This window comes from Phoca vitulina, unplaced genomic scaffold (genome assembly GCF_004348235.1).
Source record: "Phoca vitulina isolate PV1807 unplaced genomic scaffold, GSC_HSeal_1.0 scaffold80, whole genome shotgun sequence".
Taxonomy (NCBI): Eukaryota; Metazoa; Chordata; class Mammalia; order Carnivora; family Phocidae; genus Phoca; species Phoca vitulina.
Window position 1 is genome coordinate 178,609 of NW_022589783.1, and position 18,440 is coordinate 197,048.

The 18,440-nt window shown below is 50.6% G+C and overlaps 1 protein-coding gene across 1 annotated transcript in view; it reads left to right on the top strand.

Annotated features, from left to right (window-relative positions):
* Positions 1-2,379: 2,379 nt before the first annotated feature.
* VIPR2 (vasoactive intestinal peptide receptor 2) overlaps positions 2,380-18,440 on the top strand; it is a 64,740-nt gene continuing 48,679 nt past the window's right edge. The window contains exons 1-2 of the mRNA XM_032394428.1: positions 2,380-2,452; positions 4,902-5,001. Coding sequence (XP_032250319.1) covers positions 2,390-2,452; positions 4,902-5,001 — 163 coding nt within the window. The 5' untranslated portion in view covers positions 2,380-2,389. The remainder of the gene's footprint in view (positions 2,453-4,901; positions 5,002-18,440) is intronic.

The following is an 18,440-nucleotide window of genomic DNA, read 5'->3' on the forward strand; positions in this document are numbered from 1 at the left end:
TTCCACTCAGAGCTGAGCCAGGAAAACCCAGGGAAGACACTGGCAAAAACAGTGCCAGGAAGTGTGTGCTGTGTGTGCAAGGGGGTCCTGGCAGAAGGGGTGTCCCGGCAGGAGGTGGGGAGGGCAGCTGCAGTGTCCCACAGTCCCCGCCCCCTCCCAGACGCCTCAGAACATAGGCAGGTGCAGGTGCTAGGGCAGGTGTGGTCAGAAGCGCTCTCGAGAGCAGGAGGCAGTGGTGGGGCCCTGTGACCAGAAGGGCCCCACCACTGCCAGGCAGGGACCAAGGCTTTTGCAAGGTGTCAGCACAGCCCATCGGGGGCTACCACACCTCAAGCAAGGCCAGTGCCAGAGGTGCAGAAACAAGGCCGCTGGTCTACCATACCAGGCACCCGCGGAAGAACCCCTCCTCCAGCCCTGAGAACACATAGGCCCCCCCACAAGGAAAGTGGGAAAATTCCTGGGAGAGTGGGCATTTACCCAAAATAGACAGTACCGCCCATCCCAACATCAGTGGGAATTTGGAACAAGGTAAGAACAGTCAGAATTAAAGAACATTTTGTTGTGCATTCATTCCATCTGTAGGGTATATAATTCTGCCTCTCATACAATACTGATTTTGTCCTCCACTGGGTCAAGATGATCTTTCAGGTTCTCAAGCCTCCCAAATTGGCCATACTTCTTGATTTCTCTGATGCTCTCAGCACATTTGTTTTTCCTTGGTGCTTCTGAGATGCTTCCTCTCTCCATCCTTGATCTCTCACTCATAACCATTCTTCTTAACCTGTCACATGTAGGTGTCTACTCCTCCAGTGTCTCCCAGAGGAAGCCAACTCCTCCTTCTCCCATTAGCCTGCGTCTCATTACCTTCACACTTACTTCCCATGATATGAACTCCTACACGGGAACACAGCTTGTGTCTTGTCCTGAACCCAATGTAGTAATGTTTAGAGTGTGGGCCCTCAACAACAAAACATGTATGCATGCAGCAAATCTTGATTCTTACAGCCACCCTCTGAGGTGGAAGGCAGGTATCATTATTCTCATTTACAAATAGACATATAGCTCAGAGAAGTCCCTTGACTTGTCCAGGGTTGAATAGTGAGTAAAAGGAATCTTTACCAAATTGGTCCCAAGGTCAATAAGCTTCCAGACCCCACACTGCATCCACCTAGAGCATCTGGATCTTGGCCTCTAATACTGCTCCCCACCAGACAGAATGATAGATGATAGACAGGTAGACAGATGATAGATAGATGACTGATAGATATTAATGGATACATGTGGGGAGGGGTAAGGGTGGTCAGAGAGGACACAAATGATAAAAAGCCAATGGGATAAAACTTTAATAGCTGAATCTAATTAAAGGGTAAAAGGGTATTCTTTGTACTCTTCTTATTCTAACTTTTGTGTAAGTTTGAAATTATTTTCACAAGGAAAGTTAAAACCACAACAAAAATTACCTGTTTCACTTTTCATTTCTAGGTGCTTTTCCATTTGCTGGATAGCAACTAGCTCTAATGCTAAAGTAATCCTCTGGGATGTTAGGAGCTGACAGGATGCTTCCGGAAATGCCCATTTCTGTCTCAGGTCCCTCTGCAGCAGCCACTCTGGAGGACAGAATGGCTTTGCTGGCTTGACTCAGGCAGGACCCCCCGGCCACGGGGAGTCTGCCCACACCCAAATGCACTCTAATTTTCTTCTTAAGTTTCAGTTGCTCCAACCCAACCCCACTGGCTTCGAAAGCAGCACACCCACCCTAACTGGGTTTCTTGACATTTTCTTGGGCGTCTTTAGCTTATTATTTAACAAGTAGGACATAAGTAGGTGCTAACCCATGGAGGTTCACGCCTGGAGCCCTGTTTCCCCGTTCCCAAAGAGGGTCACTCCCAAGTCGCTCTTCCCCTGACCTCTCCACTTGGCGTCTGGCTGGCACTGCAAGCCCTTCGCCTACCTGTGCTCGTCTCCTCACCGCTCCTCCAGCCGCGGAAGGCGCGGGGTAAGGCTGGAGGGGGGTGGTACGCGGTAGGAGGGGGCGCCGGGCGGGGACGCGGGTCGGAGGGAGGAAGCCCGGGGGCCCGGGGGGGGGGGGGGGGAGGGCGCGCGGGGCGGGGAGGGGAGGAGCTGGGGGCGCCGGGAGGAAGACCAAGGGAGACCCGGGGTCCGTGGGGAGGAAGGGGCGCGGGGCGGGGCCGCGGGCGCGGGGGCGGAGCCGGCGGGCACGGGGTGCACCCAGGGCCGGCGGGGAACTAGGCGGCTGGCCCCCGCGCTCCAGCAGCCCCGCGGCAGCTGCAGGGCGCGTGGCGCTCCGACCGCCGGAGCCGGGGGCGCGGGGCCGGAGCCGGGGGTGCGCGCCCGCGGCTCGGCCCATGTTGGCATCGGCCGAGCCGCGATGAGGGCGCCCGCGCTGCTGCCGCCCGCGCTGCTGACCTGCTGTGGCTGGCTGCTCGCCCCCGTGAGTGCGTCCTGCGACCCCCGCCCTCCCTCCACCCGACACGCGTCCTCCCTCCGGGGAGAGGAGCGCGGCTCGCGCCGGCTGCGCTTCCCTCCCGCGTCCAGGCGCGGGGCTCGGGGCGGGCCCGGGGACCCTCGCCCGCCGGAGTCGGGGCTCCGGGGTCGGGAACGGGGTCCGGATCGGGGTCCCGTCTGGGGAGCGGGTCACAGCTAGGACCCGGGCAGGGAGCACGCATGTGTCGGTTCCGTCTGCCTCCCTGGGTTTGCTAGAAGCAGGATCCAGTTTCCTCCAAGACGCTGGTCAAAGAGGAGCTGGTTTCGGCCGCCTCTTCCCGAGGCGTGAGGCTGGCCGTGCGGGCCGTCGCGGCGCCCCTGGGAGACGCAGGGCTCAGGGCTGCGCGTTGCGAGAGAATCCGGAGTCCGCCTTGTCGCCGAGTCCTGCGGCCACTTCCTGGTGCTTGTCACTGGTTTGTATCTGCTTGAGTGTGTTTCGGAGGGACGCGGCGTGGCTGAAGAAAGTCTCCTTCCGGGAATACTCTGCCTCCTCCACCCTTGCTGCAGAGCAGGGGACAGATAACACGCTCGGCAGGGCTTTGTTGAAGGGCCGCGCGCCTGGATTCTCGGATTCTCGGGAGTTCTTCCCTGTCCGCGAAGGAAATCGTCAGCCCGGTTGCTTGCCCTCCTCCACGCCGAAGCCGGGCTTGCTCGTTCGCCCGAACCGCAGCCGCATCACCGGCCTCCGGACTCAGCCCCTCTGCGGTTGTGAAGCGAGGGACAGAGCTGTGTAGGGCGGTTGTCGTTGCTGAGCGTGTCTCGTTATTTAGGGCGTGAGAACCTACGAAACTCCCTTGCCTGGTATGAAGGGTACCAGGTCTGTCCTCCCTCAGAGGAATGGAGGTTTAAGAAGACCCTTGTTGGTAATTTTAATGCTTTGAAAGATCTAGTTTGTTAGACGTACCAGGCATTATTCTGGCTAATGCAGCTTTGATTTCTAAGAGTTCCCAAAGTAAGTCATTGCTCTGCATATTAAAGAATATCAGGAACTGTAGTGTCTTTTTATACCTTGACAAACATTTTTTAAGTCAACATGATTTTCCCAATTCTGAAACTTAAAGACCATTGACTTGTTCATATAGGAAAAGTATAGTCTGTTTGAAACCAGGAGTTTCTAACAGTTAGTGGTTGTCCAGTAATGAGCCTGGGGGGAGGAACTTGGTGTCTTTTTTAAAATGAGGGTAAATGTGGCAAAAGTATCAGCGTTTAGTTCTTTTAATTCTGTTTAGGAGCTTTATTCCTGGTGAGAGTCCTAATTAAGCATTTTGATAGTGGGGTAATTAAATACAGGTGGCCATAACATACCCAGAGTATGATAGTCTTACAGGAAAAGTAAAATTTTGTTCAGACACAGGAGGGGTGAGTACTTGGGGTGGGGAGAAATAAAAAAAAAGAATGTTGGATTTTCGTAAAAACAGAGATCAGAGACTATTTTCTTCTAAGACTGAAATGTGCAGTTTTGTCTTTTGCACACATTAATAGGCAACACTAATCACTATCTGTGCCACAACTTTAGTTCCTATGACAGATCACGATGGGAAGTCACCCACCTCTTGTTAGTGGCAGCCGTGGTGATAACACCCAGCTCTCTCTTCCTCTCCCTACTTACCCCTCTAATCTTTTTGAAAATCTTCGCACGAAATTCTGAAGTTTCAGATGTGACCTGCAGGCTCTACAAATAAAGTTATCCTGTTAGAGGGGCGCCTGGGTGGCTCAGTCGTTAAGCGTCTGCCTTAGGCTCAGGTCATGATCCCAGGGTCCTGGGATGGAGCCCCGCATCGGGCTCCCTGCTCGGCGGGAAGCCTGCTTCTCCCTCTCCCACTCCCCCTGCTTGTGTTCCCTCTCTTGCTGTGTCTCTCTCTCTGTCGAATAAATAAATAAAAATCTTTAAAAAAAAAAAAAAGTTATCCTGTTAGAGCCCTGTTCAGTGAGTGCAGAGGCTGTCCTTACATGAGGCGCGCTGGCATCTGGGGATAGCATGTGGTCATTAAAAATAGTCTTATGAGTAGACATGTATGTACTTTAATTAAATCAAGGGCTATGAAATGGAGGACTCAAATATTGAAAGATCATTGGATTAAAAAACTCTACTGCTGCCAAATTAGTACCAACAACATACAATGTATTATGTTAGTAAGTTGTTTTCCTGCTCAGAAAAAAATTTTTCTATTAGGTTTATATTTGTGTTATGAGTCCTTTACAAAGTAATTTTTTTTTAAATAACCATGCCAGAAATGTGAAGGTGATTGCTTTTAAATAAGTGTTATTTGGGGAACAGCTTAGAACCATGAGCTGTTTTGTTTTGTTTTATTTTGTTTTGTTTTGTAGAAGTGTTGTTTAACTTTCCTCTTACAGTGAAATTTTTAGTTACTTCCATTTTTTTAAACCTTGACCAGGTGACCAGTGTTCACCCAGAATGTCGATTTCATCTGGAAATACAGGAGGAAGAGACAAAATGTGCAGAGCTTCTAAGGACTCAAACAGAAAAATACAAAGGTAAGGTAGTGGCTTGGTGAGTACAGCGGTCTCAGTTGGATAAACTGACAGGCAAATAGCTCACGCCTCACTCTAAAAATTGAGTTTTAAGGTCACCTGCATTTTCAAAAAAAAAGTCTGTTTCCCCTGTTTTTTAATGAACTGCTGGTAAAACTCATATGAATATTGGGGGCCAGGGAATCCTTCCCATAATAAACCTTTTAAAAGAAAGCTTTTATCCTTAACAGTAACAATATCCATGGTTTGACATAATAACAACAGTTACTAAAATAATTTCATGGGCATTGTTATGCTTTGCAAAAGCAACTCCATTTTCCATGGAAAGAGTATTTATCTGATTTCTTGCACTTAAAAATTTTAGTCACATCACAGATGATTTTAATCCAGTTAATAATGGTGGAAACATCAAAAATCAAACAGGGAAATGAGACTTTTGTTTTCCTGAAGACAGACCTATTGTGAATACAGTGAATTTGCTCATTTTATTTTCTCCAGGTCAAAGAGCACATGCTGGGACCACATGCACTCCAGCTAGGCACATTCACAAGTCTATAAATTCAGAGGTTCTGTGATAGCACCCAAATTATAACAGTAGCAAAAACCTTTTGTCTTTCATCTCCATTCATTTTCAAGACAAAAGTTAAAATCAAAGTAAGACTATGTGTTAAAACAGTTTATTGTCCTGCAGAGGGACTTGAGACCAGAAGTTACACACATAAGCTTTGTTCTAGACCAGCACTGCCTAGAAGAAATAGTATGTGAACCACATAGATAATTTTTAATATTCTAGTTGCCCCATTAAAAAAGTAATAAAAAAAAGTGAAATTAATTTTAATATACTTTATCCAAAAATATCCAAATCGTTATCATTTCAACTTGTAATCAATATAAAACATGGATGAGAAATTTTGAATTTTTTTTATACTGGGTCTTAAAAATCCAGCATTTGATTCGCACTCACAGAACATCACAATGTGGACCCACCACGTTTCAGGGACTCGCAGCCCCCAGTGGCTCCCACGCTGGACAGTAGGGCTTCAGACGGCTACTGAAATAGGGATCCTGTCCTTTCTGGTCCCCTGTGGAGCCTCCACTTCCTCAGCTGAAAAATGACGTCTCTGGCCCCAGGATTCCTCCAGCCTTAAAGATCTGTGATTTTTGTAATGCATACACGGTCCCCACGCCGCATCGTCCAAATGGTCTGGTAGAGCTCTGACCAGGGAAAGGCAAATGAAGTAGATCAGCTCCACAGCTAAGGTGGACCGAGTGTCAATCCTATGCAAAGCCATGTGCTGACCATTAGCCAGCTCTGAGGAGAGATGAGACACGGGTCCTGCCAACCAGGGCCTTGAGACCAAACAATCTTCATGGCCACTGAGGTCTGTTACCTTCAGTGAAAATTAAGAGACTTAGGAAAAATAAATGCAGAGGAGCCAGACTTTAGAATCGTCTGGTGAGTGGCCAGTGAACCCAGATCCCAGCAGCACCATCCACGAGACCTCCTGCATGGAGACGGGTGGGCCAGCATGCTGTCTGCTACATCCTCAGTAGGTGACCCTTGGCCGTCCGAAGACTCCTGGGGACTGGGAACTCTACCCCTCATGCCATCATTGCTGGTCAGGTCGTTGACGTGCTCTGAGGCTGCCCACAAGTGGTGTTCACTCACTGGCATTAACTGTGCCCCTGGAGCAGCAGTGAACAGAACCACTTCTTCACGGGATTTCATCTTCCAGTGTCCGAAGGGCATTCATAGGCTCTGTGGGACCTCACGCTGCCCATTCCTGCCACCTGCTCCCGGACATACTTCCCAGGCCCTCTGCCACAAGCCGTGGACACACACAGACGCTCCCAAAATGGGGAAGGGAGGAAGAGTGCAATTGACATTGCTGGCATGTGGTCATAAAGAAAAAGCAGACAAGCTGTACTCGGTTTTATTACCGTTGGTGGATCCCTTACAGACAGCGCGCCTGTCCCTAGCCTGCAGCTGGACAGCTTCTCCCCTTCCCTTGCTCCTCTCACAGCTGATGTTTTAGGGAAAAGCTCCTGGAATACTTCGTGCTTCTTTCTTGTTCTTCTTTATTTCCCACATTCATCAAGAACGTTTTGTTAACAAGTAGAACACTGGCACTATTTCAGTGGGCAACAAGGAATACTTAACACTTAAAAAACAGCATATGGCTCATGACTTTCCCTCAGAGGAATCCCCTCACAGTTGGCCTGGGCTTGGCTGGAGAGTGGACAGCGCAAGGCGGAGGGGCCTTGTGCCCGTGACTCACTTGACAGGTGCTGTGTGATGAGAAATGGGATGAGTTCAGGGAAGTTAAGTTTTCTGCCATTATGAAATAGGGTGTTAGGATCACCACAATCAGGGGCTTTTTTTATACATGAAAGATTCTTTATTACTGGTTACCTCACATAGATGGAGTGTAGCATTAGTTCACTCAAAACAATATCCTTTTAGTTTTACTCTGTTCCAAAGGCACAGGTCTCACCCCTAGTCCCTGGCCAACCCTTCATGAGGATAAGGTGTAGGCCTATGGGAGAGCTGATGGCCTTGGGGCTGGGCAGGGGTGACACATGGGGCAGTGGGGATGTTGGGGACTGTCTCCTTACAACCCTCAGCTGTTACCGTGAGGAAATGCAGGTTCCAAATTGCCCAGCTTTGTATTTTCAGAGAATATCCAAAATGCAAACTTTACGTAAAATATTCCAATTTCTTAAAAGTTTACAACTAGTTCTTTAAAAAAAGTTTTGCAGGAGACCGGCAGACCTCCTGCAGGACAGGCAGGCAGATCCTGTGAGCTGCCAATTGCTCTCTCCGGGATGGCTGGACCACTCAGGCCTATCCCCACCATTGGACAGCACCTCATAGTACAAAGATGGGTCAGGACATCTTAGATATTCAGTAGAGTCTCTGTCACAGGTACCTCCTGCCTCGGTTCAGAGTTTCTCTGGGGTGATCTGTATGTGACCCACATCAGACAGCTGGATGGCAATATCTAAGGGCAGAGTCTTTGAAAATCACTAGTTCACCTTGACATCAGCTTAAGCAGAAAGAACATGGTAGTTTAAGATGAAGGCTGTAAAAGATCTTCCTTGTTTGGAGTGGTGGAGAATGATGTCACTCAGTTTTCTTGCAATGACAAGTATCAGTCCTAGACATTTTCTTATATTGAAGGCTCTTATTACTAATATTAGCTCTATAGCCAAAATACCTGCATGTGACTCATTTCACCTTTCGACTTACAGGAAGAGCCTGCTACCAGGCCAGCCGCCTTTCAGGAGAAAAGTGGCAGTGTGACTGGGTTTAGGCCTGGCCACCCTTCAGCTTTCTGTAAAGAGGGACAACTTGTGTTCTAAATTCCTTTTTTTTCCCTTTTACTCGTTGGAATATGCATGGCTCAAATGCCAGAGATATAAATAGTAATAAGTTACCAAAATAAAGATACTGTAGACGAGGTAAACCAGAAGCAGTAAGTGAAGGCATTCTGACCGGATGAGAGGAGAGTGTACATTTGCTTCATGAAATTAAAAGCGAGAGGGTCTGTAGTGCATACTTTTAAATTCTGTAGGATTAAGAAGTTGGTGTGAAAACAGAAACAAGGAAAAACTAGTTTTCAATTTAGCAAGGTAATGCGTATAAATCTGACGAGGAGTTCTTTTTATTATGTGCTGAATCTAAAGCAAATGCAAACACATAAATCCAGTCAAAAGACAATTTCAATTCTAAACGCTTTTAAAGAATTCACTGTATAAGAAAGAAAAGCTTAGGAGGTATTTAGGCTTTGTCATTTAATGCTGATTCATGGATAAGACTAACTTAATCCTACTAATAGATGTATGAGGCGCTCCGAGGCCCCCGATGCCTAAAAACATAGCTAAAATCCGGCACTGTTCCCTAGCGGCAGCCTGTGCTGACCTGCAGAGGGGAGGGAGTGAGTCAGCCACGCAGGCTTTGCCCAGTTTTCCTGCCTGTGCACAGAGTGGAGAGGAACTTTTATGTGACTCTGTGTTATTTACGCCTAGATCTGGAGGGGCTGTGGCCTGTGTCTGGGCGGAGCAGAGGGAGACCCGTATTTTCTTGATGGCTCCATATTCGGAGCTGTCCCATTAAGGTGCACGGCTGGACGGGGTATGGTGGCGAATGTTAGCTTAGGACCAGCACCATGGGAGGGGCTAGACTAAAAAACTTCCTTTTCTTTGACTTGGATCTACTTGTCAAGCGCTGTGAGGGGTTTGGACTTGCCCTCCTTGCAAGCTGACAAGTCAGCTTGCACAGTTTCATAGATGCCAAAGACGTGGGACCCTGGGTCAGAGACAGACTTGGTTGCTCCTGGCACACGGGCAGCTTGGGAGCCATGTTCACATAGTTCCCTTTTCCCAAGTCCCACGGGAGCGGTGCAGAACGGCCACGTGATGCAGTGCCCACGGCCGTCCGTGTCACAGCTGAGGAGCCCCCACTGTCCCAAGGAGGCTGCTGGTGCCCCTGCCCAGCTTTTGCTCCGGAGAACGATGCTCTCTCATTTATTGTGCTCAGGCCAGACGGAAGCACCGTCTCTGTCCAACAAGCCCCTTTCACAGACGTCCTCTTCCCGAGACACGCCCAGAGAGAACAGTCTCCAGCACCAGCAGAGTGGCTTCTCCGCACGGCTGAGCTCCTTCTGATTCTCCACAGCATGACGGCTGTGGCCACTGCTCACAGTCCCGTGTTGTGCTGGTCCTCAAGGGGGAGACGGCATCTTGCTCCCATCACAGCCCCGAGTCTTACACAGTACCTGGCATTTAAGAAGGCATTGAATAAGCTTTTGCTGAACACATTAATGAAAATTAAAAATTAAGTGATATATGCACATGGGAGAAAAACTATTCAAACACACATCTAATGACAGGTATTTCCCACTGCAGACCTCCAGCGCCCTCCCTGGAGACAGCCTCTCCCTTATCCCCCTGATGAGGCATGCACACACAGGACACACACTCACCCCGCTCCTCGCTTCTCTCCTACAAATGGAAGCCACGTACCGTACGCCCTTATGCTCCGGTCTGGACTTTGTCTTTCTTTTTTGTTTTTAACTTCAGCAGTATATTTGGAGACGATTCTTTATTGGTTTAAATATTCTGCTAAGAGCTGTGTAGTATTCTAACATATTTCATTATCTGTCCCAGGCTCCTGGGCTTTTAGGTAGCTTATAAGCCATGCTCTAGTGACGGCATTTGTTTATGTGAATAAAATATTTCACCAGCATTTGAGGATGGACTTCAAGCCACTGATCACGAAATCGTATCACCAAATAACATCATTTTCACAGCGTTCTTATTTCTGTGATTGTTGTGTCACATAAAATAAAAGTAATTACATCCCATTTTACATCCAGTCTTTCCCTGCACTTTTCATCACAAAGGGAACTAGACAGTTTCATGAATGGGTTCCCTCTCAGAAAATCAAGTGGGGAAGGTGTCTCCTCTTCTGCTAACTCTTCTTGGATGCACACCAGGCGGGGGTGCCTGTTTCTGCCACTTTGGCCCGTGCAGAGCCCTGCTTTCGCGTGCATCGTCTGCTCGGAGATTGTCCTTCTCCCTGTGGAGCATGAGCTCTTGAAGAGCAAGCGCTGTGTCGATCGCTTTCTATTCCTGGTCCTCAGCGGACACGCAAGTCGAGGCATAAACAGAGTACCCACCGTCTTCTATCCATGTGGGTCTGGAGGGAGCCATGCTGGGAGTCGGGGCACAGCCAAGGAGTAGGCAGCTGCCCTTCTGAGTCAGGGTGATGCCAGACGCCTGTTTCCTCCCTTTCCCTTTCCCTCTGATGCAAGTAGGCCCTTGTTCTAGGCCAAACATCTTTGTGGCCAATAAGTTAAAGAGACTGATGTGTTTTTTCCCTTAGGACTGGGTCTTTTGTTTTGTAACTAGGTTTCTCCTAATTCTAAACTCCTTAAAATCAACTAGTAGCCTTGGATATTTAAATAACCAATAATTATTTATCAAGTTTTCTGAAAGTAATGACTTAAAATTTACTTTTTACGGGAAATGAATCTCACTGAAAAAAATTCTACCCTGAATTAAATTTTTGTGTTTAGACTCCTACCAGGAATCATAAACAAGAAATCCATTTCTAGCAGATAGGGCGTCTGCACACCTAGAAGCCACGGTGATTGCTGATCTTGTTTGGAGGAAGAAAGGTGTAACCTGACACTCTGTTAAATCACAGGAAGGGACTTCCAAGTGGACTCACACTGCCCTGGTTTGGACCAGGTTAGCTTCTCTGTCCTTTCTTCTAAGGCCGGCCAAGTCTCTGCTGCCGGTGACCCCAAGACCCAGCTCAGCGGCTGGTTGACGATCTGCACTGCTTCTGCCGCTTCGCTTTGTGTGCTCCCTCCTTAGCTCAGATTGCCTCCTCCCTCTGGATTCTCACCGCAGTGGGGGCACATTCTGCTGCTTTTCGGGTTAGTGGGAATTGGGTTTCTTCTTTAGATGACCCCTGGCAGCACAGGGTCTCATTCCACCGATGTTTTGTGATCTCCTGTGCTGTGTTTACAGGCCGGAGTTTCTCCAGCCTGCCACCTCTGGGGCCTCCTCCCTTGGCAGGGGGGGCGCCGTGTGGAGGCTCCGAGCCCCAGGCACCTCTGCTGCGTGCACACTGCATGGCAGACACAGCCCTGGTCTCCTCCTGGGCTCCCCCGGGTGCCAGGCACCAGCTGCCATGGCCGCGGGGCTGGTGCTCCCGTGTGGAGGATGGGTTCCGCTACCACATGACCTCTCTCACCTTCCTGCTGGCTTTCGGTCTTGCCTGTTTTTGATTGCTTGGGCAGGTTGCAGCCCTTCCTGACAGGGACTTGGAGATAGGAGCTGTTCCGTTGCAAGACTTTCTAGAGTTTTCTGGGTCAAGCACCAGGGACTGCCTCAAAATGTGGTCAAAACCAGAGCCTCTGGTTTTGAGTGGTTGCCTTGTAGCGTAGAATGAGTGAGAACGAGGCTGTGCTGTTGTCATTGCTGAGGCATCAGCTGATTCTGTCTTGCATTAACTTTTGCAGCATGTTTTTATTAAGTGTATACCAAGAGGGAAGGTGTGAAGAGAAGTTGGTCGGGGCATGATCACCCCCTGGGAACCCCGAATCACGTCCCCAGTGGCAATGCTGTGGGTTAGCAGGGATAACAGGGCTTGGAGTCGAGAGACAGTAGGATTTCTGAGGGGCAACCAGAGAATGTGAACATACAATAACATCAGTTTGCTTGGAACCAGAAACCGACAGTGAGGACTTAGGGTATCCTTCCTCAGAGATAAGGCAGAAACAGGATGGGCAGGAAAATGACCAAGAAAAATGGGTGCTTTTTGATCATAAGCTAATCGGTGACCAGTAGTGTGGTAATTTACTATAAACTTCTTATGCACAGTGGTCCTGCTCAGTGACCTTGGTCTTGGTTTCCTTTTGGTCTCATGTGTCCTGTGCTCAGCCCTGGGATGGATTCACTCCCACCTGGCGAAGCCCTGCAGTCTCCCTTCCAGCTCCTTTGCACCTTGGTATTGCTTTTGTCATGACAATGAACACAGGCCTTCATGCACGTTAGGCATGGGGTCCCGTCGCGGGGCCCCTACCTTCTTGGCACACAAGCTTCTGCTGGAGGGACCCTTCCTGTCCAGCACAGACCTGTCTGAGAAGCACAGACTGTGCGAACCTCACACAGCGCCGAGGGCAGAAGGAAGGCAGCCAGCGTGCTGTGCCCCTGAGAGGTGGAGGGGAGGGAGATGTACACAGAGCACTTGGCAGGGGATCCTTCCGTCTTGATCTGGAAAGTAATCATCAGCCACCCTGTCAAGACGCATCAAAGTACAGACATTCAAGAGAGCATTCCGAGTATCTCATCCAAGTTGGTGGCAGACAGAGCCCAGGTCCCTGGACTCCTACTCAAATGCTCTTTTTACAAAGCCATATTTGGTATCTTAGAGAGAAGATGCTTTAGAAAAGGACTTCCTTCTCTTTAATGTCTGCTTCAAAGGGAAGGAAAGTTCCTTTGACAGTCCACCGCCTGTGGTACCCAACCTCGCCTGCAGGGTCATTTTTAACCATCAGCACGTGCAGCCTGAGCTACCTCTTCGGATAAGGATTTCCACTCGTTTACTGTACCGCTTGTGAAACCAGCACTTCCTCTCCGCTGGCCTACAGCAATGGCTTTGAGGTTTCAGGACAGGACCGTGATTGGTACCTTGTACCTCTGGCCTGAGTTATCACACCCCTGGCGGGGTCGAGTCAGTTCTCTGCTTTTCTGTGTGTGAACACGGACCCGTCCCAGGCAGCCGCAGTTTGTCTGCAGGTGGAGACCACGCAGTTGGCACGGTAAATCCGTGGTGCAGAGCATTCCCAGACGTCTGCACCCCCCTGGGATGTCACGCGGACCGTGACTGCAGTCAGCACTGCCCTGGCAGCCCGAGAGCTACTGACAAGGCACCTTCCTCCCCTCCCGGGCAGTAGTCACACAGCCTTTCAAATCTGTGACTTCTTTGCAGCTCCGTCCTTCCCGTAGCAGGAGGACAGAGGCCTATTTGAGAGGACAGTGGGGGTGAGGCCAGGCTGCGTAGCTCCTAGGGACAAGGGCAGCATGTTCTTCCTACTGTCCCCCCAGCACTTGTGCTCTGTCCTATGAGACTCTGGGCTCAGTGCTCGGGGACACTAAAGGATCCCCGCAAGACAGTCTCCTGGCTCCAAAACACACTACAGGGATCCGGAGGAGGGATTGTTTCCACTGGGGGGCCGGAGCTTGGAGATGCAGGGTTTGGACATGCAGCGAAGGGGGAGAAGCACCTGTTGGGTGCACAGAGCCTTAGGCCGGGCGGGGTGGGGGGCGCTGGGAACAGGGAAAGGAAAGCAGAGTTGATCCACAGCCTGGTCTGCTGAGAATAAGGAGCCTACTGAGGAATTCTGAAAAGTGGGGTGTGTGATTCAAGCTGTGCTTCAGGAAGGCTCCAGAGACAGACGCTTCTGAGAGGAACAATGAGGGTGGCCCCAAGAACAGAGAAGCCGCTCAGGAACATCCCAGGTGGGAGATGATGATGTCTGCTGTGGAGGGCGATGAGAAGAAGCGTTTCCACAGACCAATGCAACCAGCCGCCAAACTGCAGGGCGGTGGTGACTGAGCAGGTCCCGTGGCGGGACGCTGTGGGCAAGCGCTCTGGAGCAATGCCAGACAGGCAGCGGGCTTCTCTCCGAGGAAGAGGTACCTTTGGGTGGGAGCACCGAACGTGTGTGGAAGCACAAGGCAAGAGCGCGGAGAGGGAGAGGCGGAGGGGCTGTTTTCGGCAGAAGGCCCTGCAGGCAGGAGGAGGTGAGCCCAAGGTTAGCCCTGAAGTGAGAGGAGGGCAGGGAGGGCAGGATGAGGATGGAGAGGGCTCTGTGCTGGGGACCCACAGGAGGCCGCACTCCTAGGGGGACAGGGGTGGGGGGGTCACTAGAACCGGGGTCCAGGGCACTGACTGGTGGACCCTCTTGGGACCTGGGGGACTGTGCCACAGCTGTCTTCTTGTCCCGCAGACCCTGCTCACAGCCGTGCCCCCCACCAAGCCTAGGAGGGCCTCCCACAAGGGCCGGTCGCAGACAGAGCCCGAGGCACCATGGCACGTAAGCCCAGGACCAGGCGTTTCGGTGCTTGCGTTGGGTCTCACACACGGGCTCAAACTCAGCTGGGCCATGCATGAGCATGATTTGTCACGCTCATCATAACACTGGTAGATCCATGTCCTGGAGCGATCCCGGGAAGTCACCCAAGTCCTGATCATAAATCTATGGAAGATTATCCCGGGAAAAACATGGCAGGGTTCCCTGAGCGTTGACCAGCATATTCACCCCTGCCACTCTGCCCCACACGGACGTTCCCATGGCCCCAAGTTGTCACAGACATTGGGACGAAGGCTTTTGAGAACTTTGAACATTGAAGGAAACAGAGGCTGTTTTGGGGCCCCTGGGTGGCTCAGTTGGTGAAGCGTCCGACTCTTGCTTTCAGCTCAGGTCGTGATCTCAGGGTGGTGAGATTGAGCCCCACGCACTCAGCGGAGAGTCTGCTTGGGATTCTCTCTCTCCCCCTCTGTACCCCCCACCCGTATATTCCCCCCAAAAAAATACAGAAATAAAATCTTTAGAAAAAAAGAGGAAACAGAGGCTGTTTATGAAAGGTCATGGCAGCAAACATCTCAGTGAGTGAAAGGCATAAGCATGTTGCACACGGTTTAGTGCACCCATCGGTGTTCCTAAACAGACGCCGATCTAGGGCCTACACAGGCTTCCCGAGGCCAGCCATGTGCACGGCTGTCTGAGGAGGGGTGTGGATGTTGCTCCTGCCTTTGAGGGAGTGGCAGCCGATCCTTGGGCAGCAGGGCTGGCCAGGAGTCCCACCCACAGGCATCAGATTTGCTCAGGCTCAACTTGGAAGACGTTTTCATGTTTGGGAGTTACTGGATTTGGCATATTTTTTTTAATATATAGGTTCAAACTGGACCTCTTTTTTGAAAAGAGATTAATTCTGGATTTTGAGTCTTGGCTTAATGTGAGTTCAGATCCCAGAATACGACTCTCACATGGAATCCACCTGTAATGCCACCCCAAATAAAATTTTCTTGCTTCCAGATGCAAAATTTCCAAGTGATCCATTTTCAAAGTGCCGCCCAGGGGCAATGTCCCAGCAAATGGTATTTCCAGACCTTAGTTGTGGTTCACCTCCCGACTACTGAGCGGGGATTACTTCATTCAGCACCCTAATTAGGCAGAATATTGGGGTTCCCTGGCATTGTTTGTAATATATTCCTTGTAGCACTCTAAATGTTTCTGGACTCCGAGGTTTGCTGCGGGGCCTGGCCTTGCTGCTGCCCAGGTATCTCACACGCCCCCTGAGGAAGCAGCCTGGTCCCGGGGCCTCGGTCCAAGCCTACTTAACTGTTTCTCTCAGGGACCCGAGGCTTGACCTGCTTTGTGGACCCGGGTACGAGTCAAGGGAATGCGGAAGAGCCGGTCCTCGGGTGATGTCTCTGTTGGCGTAGTTAATCTTGCTCTCGGTGAGGGCCCTCCTGGCATGGGTGACCCATGATAGTGCAGCCTCGGGGCATAGCAGGTGCTCAGTAAACATTGGTGGAAGAAATGACTTGTTACTGTGGATGCTAAGAGGGCCTGGCTCATCTCACCTGCAAGCTATGCTATGTCAGGAAGAAAGTGCAGTTTATGATGGGACAGTGCGTTGTCTGGTTTCCACCCCCGTGGACAACTAGGTTGTCATGACACCCCATGCAGGTTCTAGCAGCTTGCCTTGCTGACCCTTCCAGCAACACCCTCTGGCATGGGCTTGTCTTTCACCCGCACTAACATCTCTGAGAAGAGCACGTGCGTTCGTTCTGATGTGTCCTTGCTTTGGGTGTCTCCCCTCAAAAGGCTCCTTTCCACTCTGCTTCTGCCAACAGCCATTCGTTTCATCATTCCTGATTGCAGCATTTTTAAAACAGCATTTGGCACCATACCCAGCTCAGTGAAAACATGGAGGTAGCTTGCCTTATCTCACTGGTAAATATTTTAAGAACAAGATGTAAATACGCATCCTTAGAACAACAGGAAGAAGGAATCCCTCATCTAATAGGACTTCATCATCACTGTTCATGTTCAGATTGACTGGGGTTCTATAGGACTTAGAGTAACAGGACGTTTGTAATTGGCCACCCGAAAAGGTGGCATCAAAGATAGCCAAAGACGAAATCCAAAACCAAGGGAGGGACTGGCGGGGAAATTTAGGAGTGTGAGTGTGTTTTGGAGATGTCAGGTCCAGTGGAGGGTTTCCTGGTGATCGTGCTCACTGTCCATGGGGCTGGGCCTCTGGACCCTGCTCATCATCACCATGCAGCTTTCTGGAGAGCGTTGTTGGCTTCAGTGGGGACTCTTGTTTACAGTAAATGCTGAGGCAGAGAACCCTGGCCCAGCAGTTCTCTGCTTCTCTGCGTAGCTCCTGGTAGCTGCTGGGGGACGACATCCATGTCTCAGGAAACAGAGACCCTGGGGTCCTTCTTATGCTGTGTGCTCAGCTCAGGCCACCAGGAAACCATGGCCTGAGTGTCCAGGAATGGTAGTATTTTGGGGTGGTCTCTGAGCAGAAAGTCAAAGCAAGGTAGGGCTAAGAATATTTTTAAGTTGCTGCCAGTTGTAATGGCAACTGCTCTCTGAAAGCTCCAAGAGCAGACTTTGGGCCGAGAGCAGAAATTACAAGTAGCCCAAGTGACAACAGGACACGCGACAAATCTTATAGTGACCTGAGACCTCGAGGTCAGAGGGTTGCTTCAGATGTGCTGATCACCACTGGGAGAAGTCAGAGGGCCCACGTCTGGTCTTTTGAATCCTGGGTGCCCACCAGTGTCTGGCGTCTAGAGTGAGGGGAGAACTCTGATCACAGAGTCGTCCTGTGTTCACCTGTTTGTGAGCACCTACCTGGTGAAAAAGGATAAGCCAGTGTCCCCTCAGGAAGCCTGTCTGCAGCATGGCCCTGGGGCCAGCTCTGTGGGACCAGCAGACAGGGGTTGGGCAGGAGTCGGCTTGTCTGGGGATTCAGGTCAGAACAAACGGCTGGGCTCACAGACAAAGCTCTTGTAAAAAGGGTTTTTTCCAACTCACTTGGTGAGTCATTCCATTGAGCTTTTAGTTCTTTAATTTGATAACAGGCATGGAGGGGGGCTAGAAATGGGAAATAGATCAATGGCTTTGATGACCAAAATGAAGATAATTCATTTTTTTAAAGACCATTAAATTAGAATTTTAGAGCTCAGAGGATCCACGGACAAGTCCTAGGTGGTTGCAAAGCTGTGCCTGTCGGGGCTCCTCTGGTTCTTAATTTAATTCAAGGGACTGAGAATACAGTTCACACCATCCAGACCTTCCTGGTGGCCGACAGCGTGGTGAGAACACCAGCTCTGTGTTGCTCCTGTCTCAGTTTTTATTGGGTTCATTCTCCTCGTACGAGAACACAGAGCGTCAAGCGGGGGTCCTTGTCTTCAAGGAATAAAAATGAGTGAGCCATGTGAAACAGAAGGTAGTAACTGCCTCAGAGGCGTTTTCCGGGCCTCCGAGATCAGTTCCCGTCAGGGCACCGGCCAAGACCACATCTCTCATCTCTGACTTTGTGCTTGTCCTCTGCCTGGGAGCCGCCCGCAGAGCAGGGGCTACGTGGAGATTGGGGGCTGTGGCTGGGGGACAGAGGCCCTGTCCAATTGCACAGAGAAGTGGGGGTGGAGGTTTTGGCCAAGAGAACCTGTGGGAAGACCACCAGTGCTTCTGAGGAGGTCAGCTCCGAGCCTCCCAAGCCCCAGGGGCAGCGCGGGCAGATCCCCACCCGAGCCACTGAGGAAGGCTCCCTGCGCACCCTGTCCTCCCAGCCTCCACCCGCTGCAGGCCGCTGGTTCAGCGTGAGCCCAAGAGGAACGA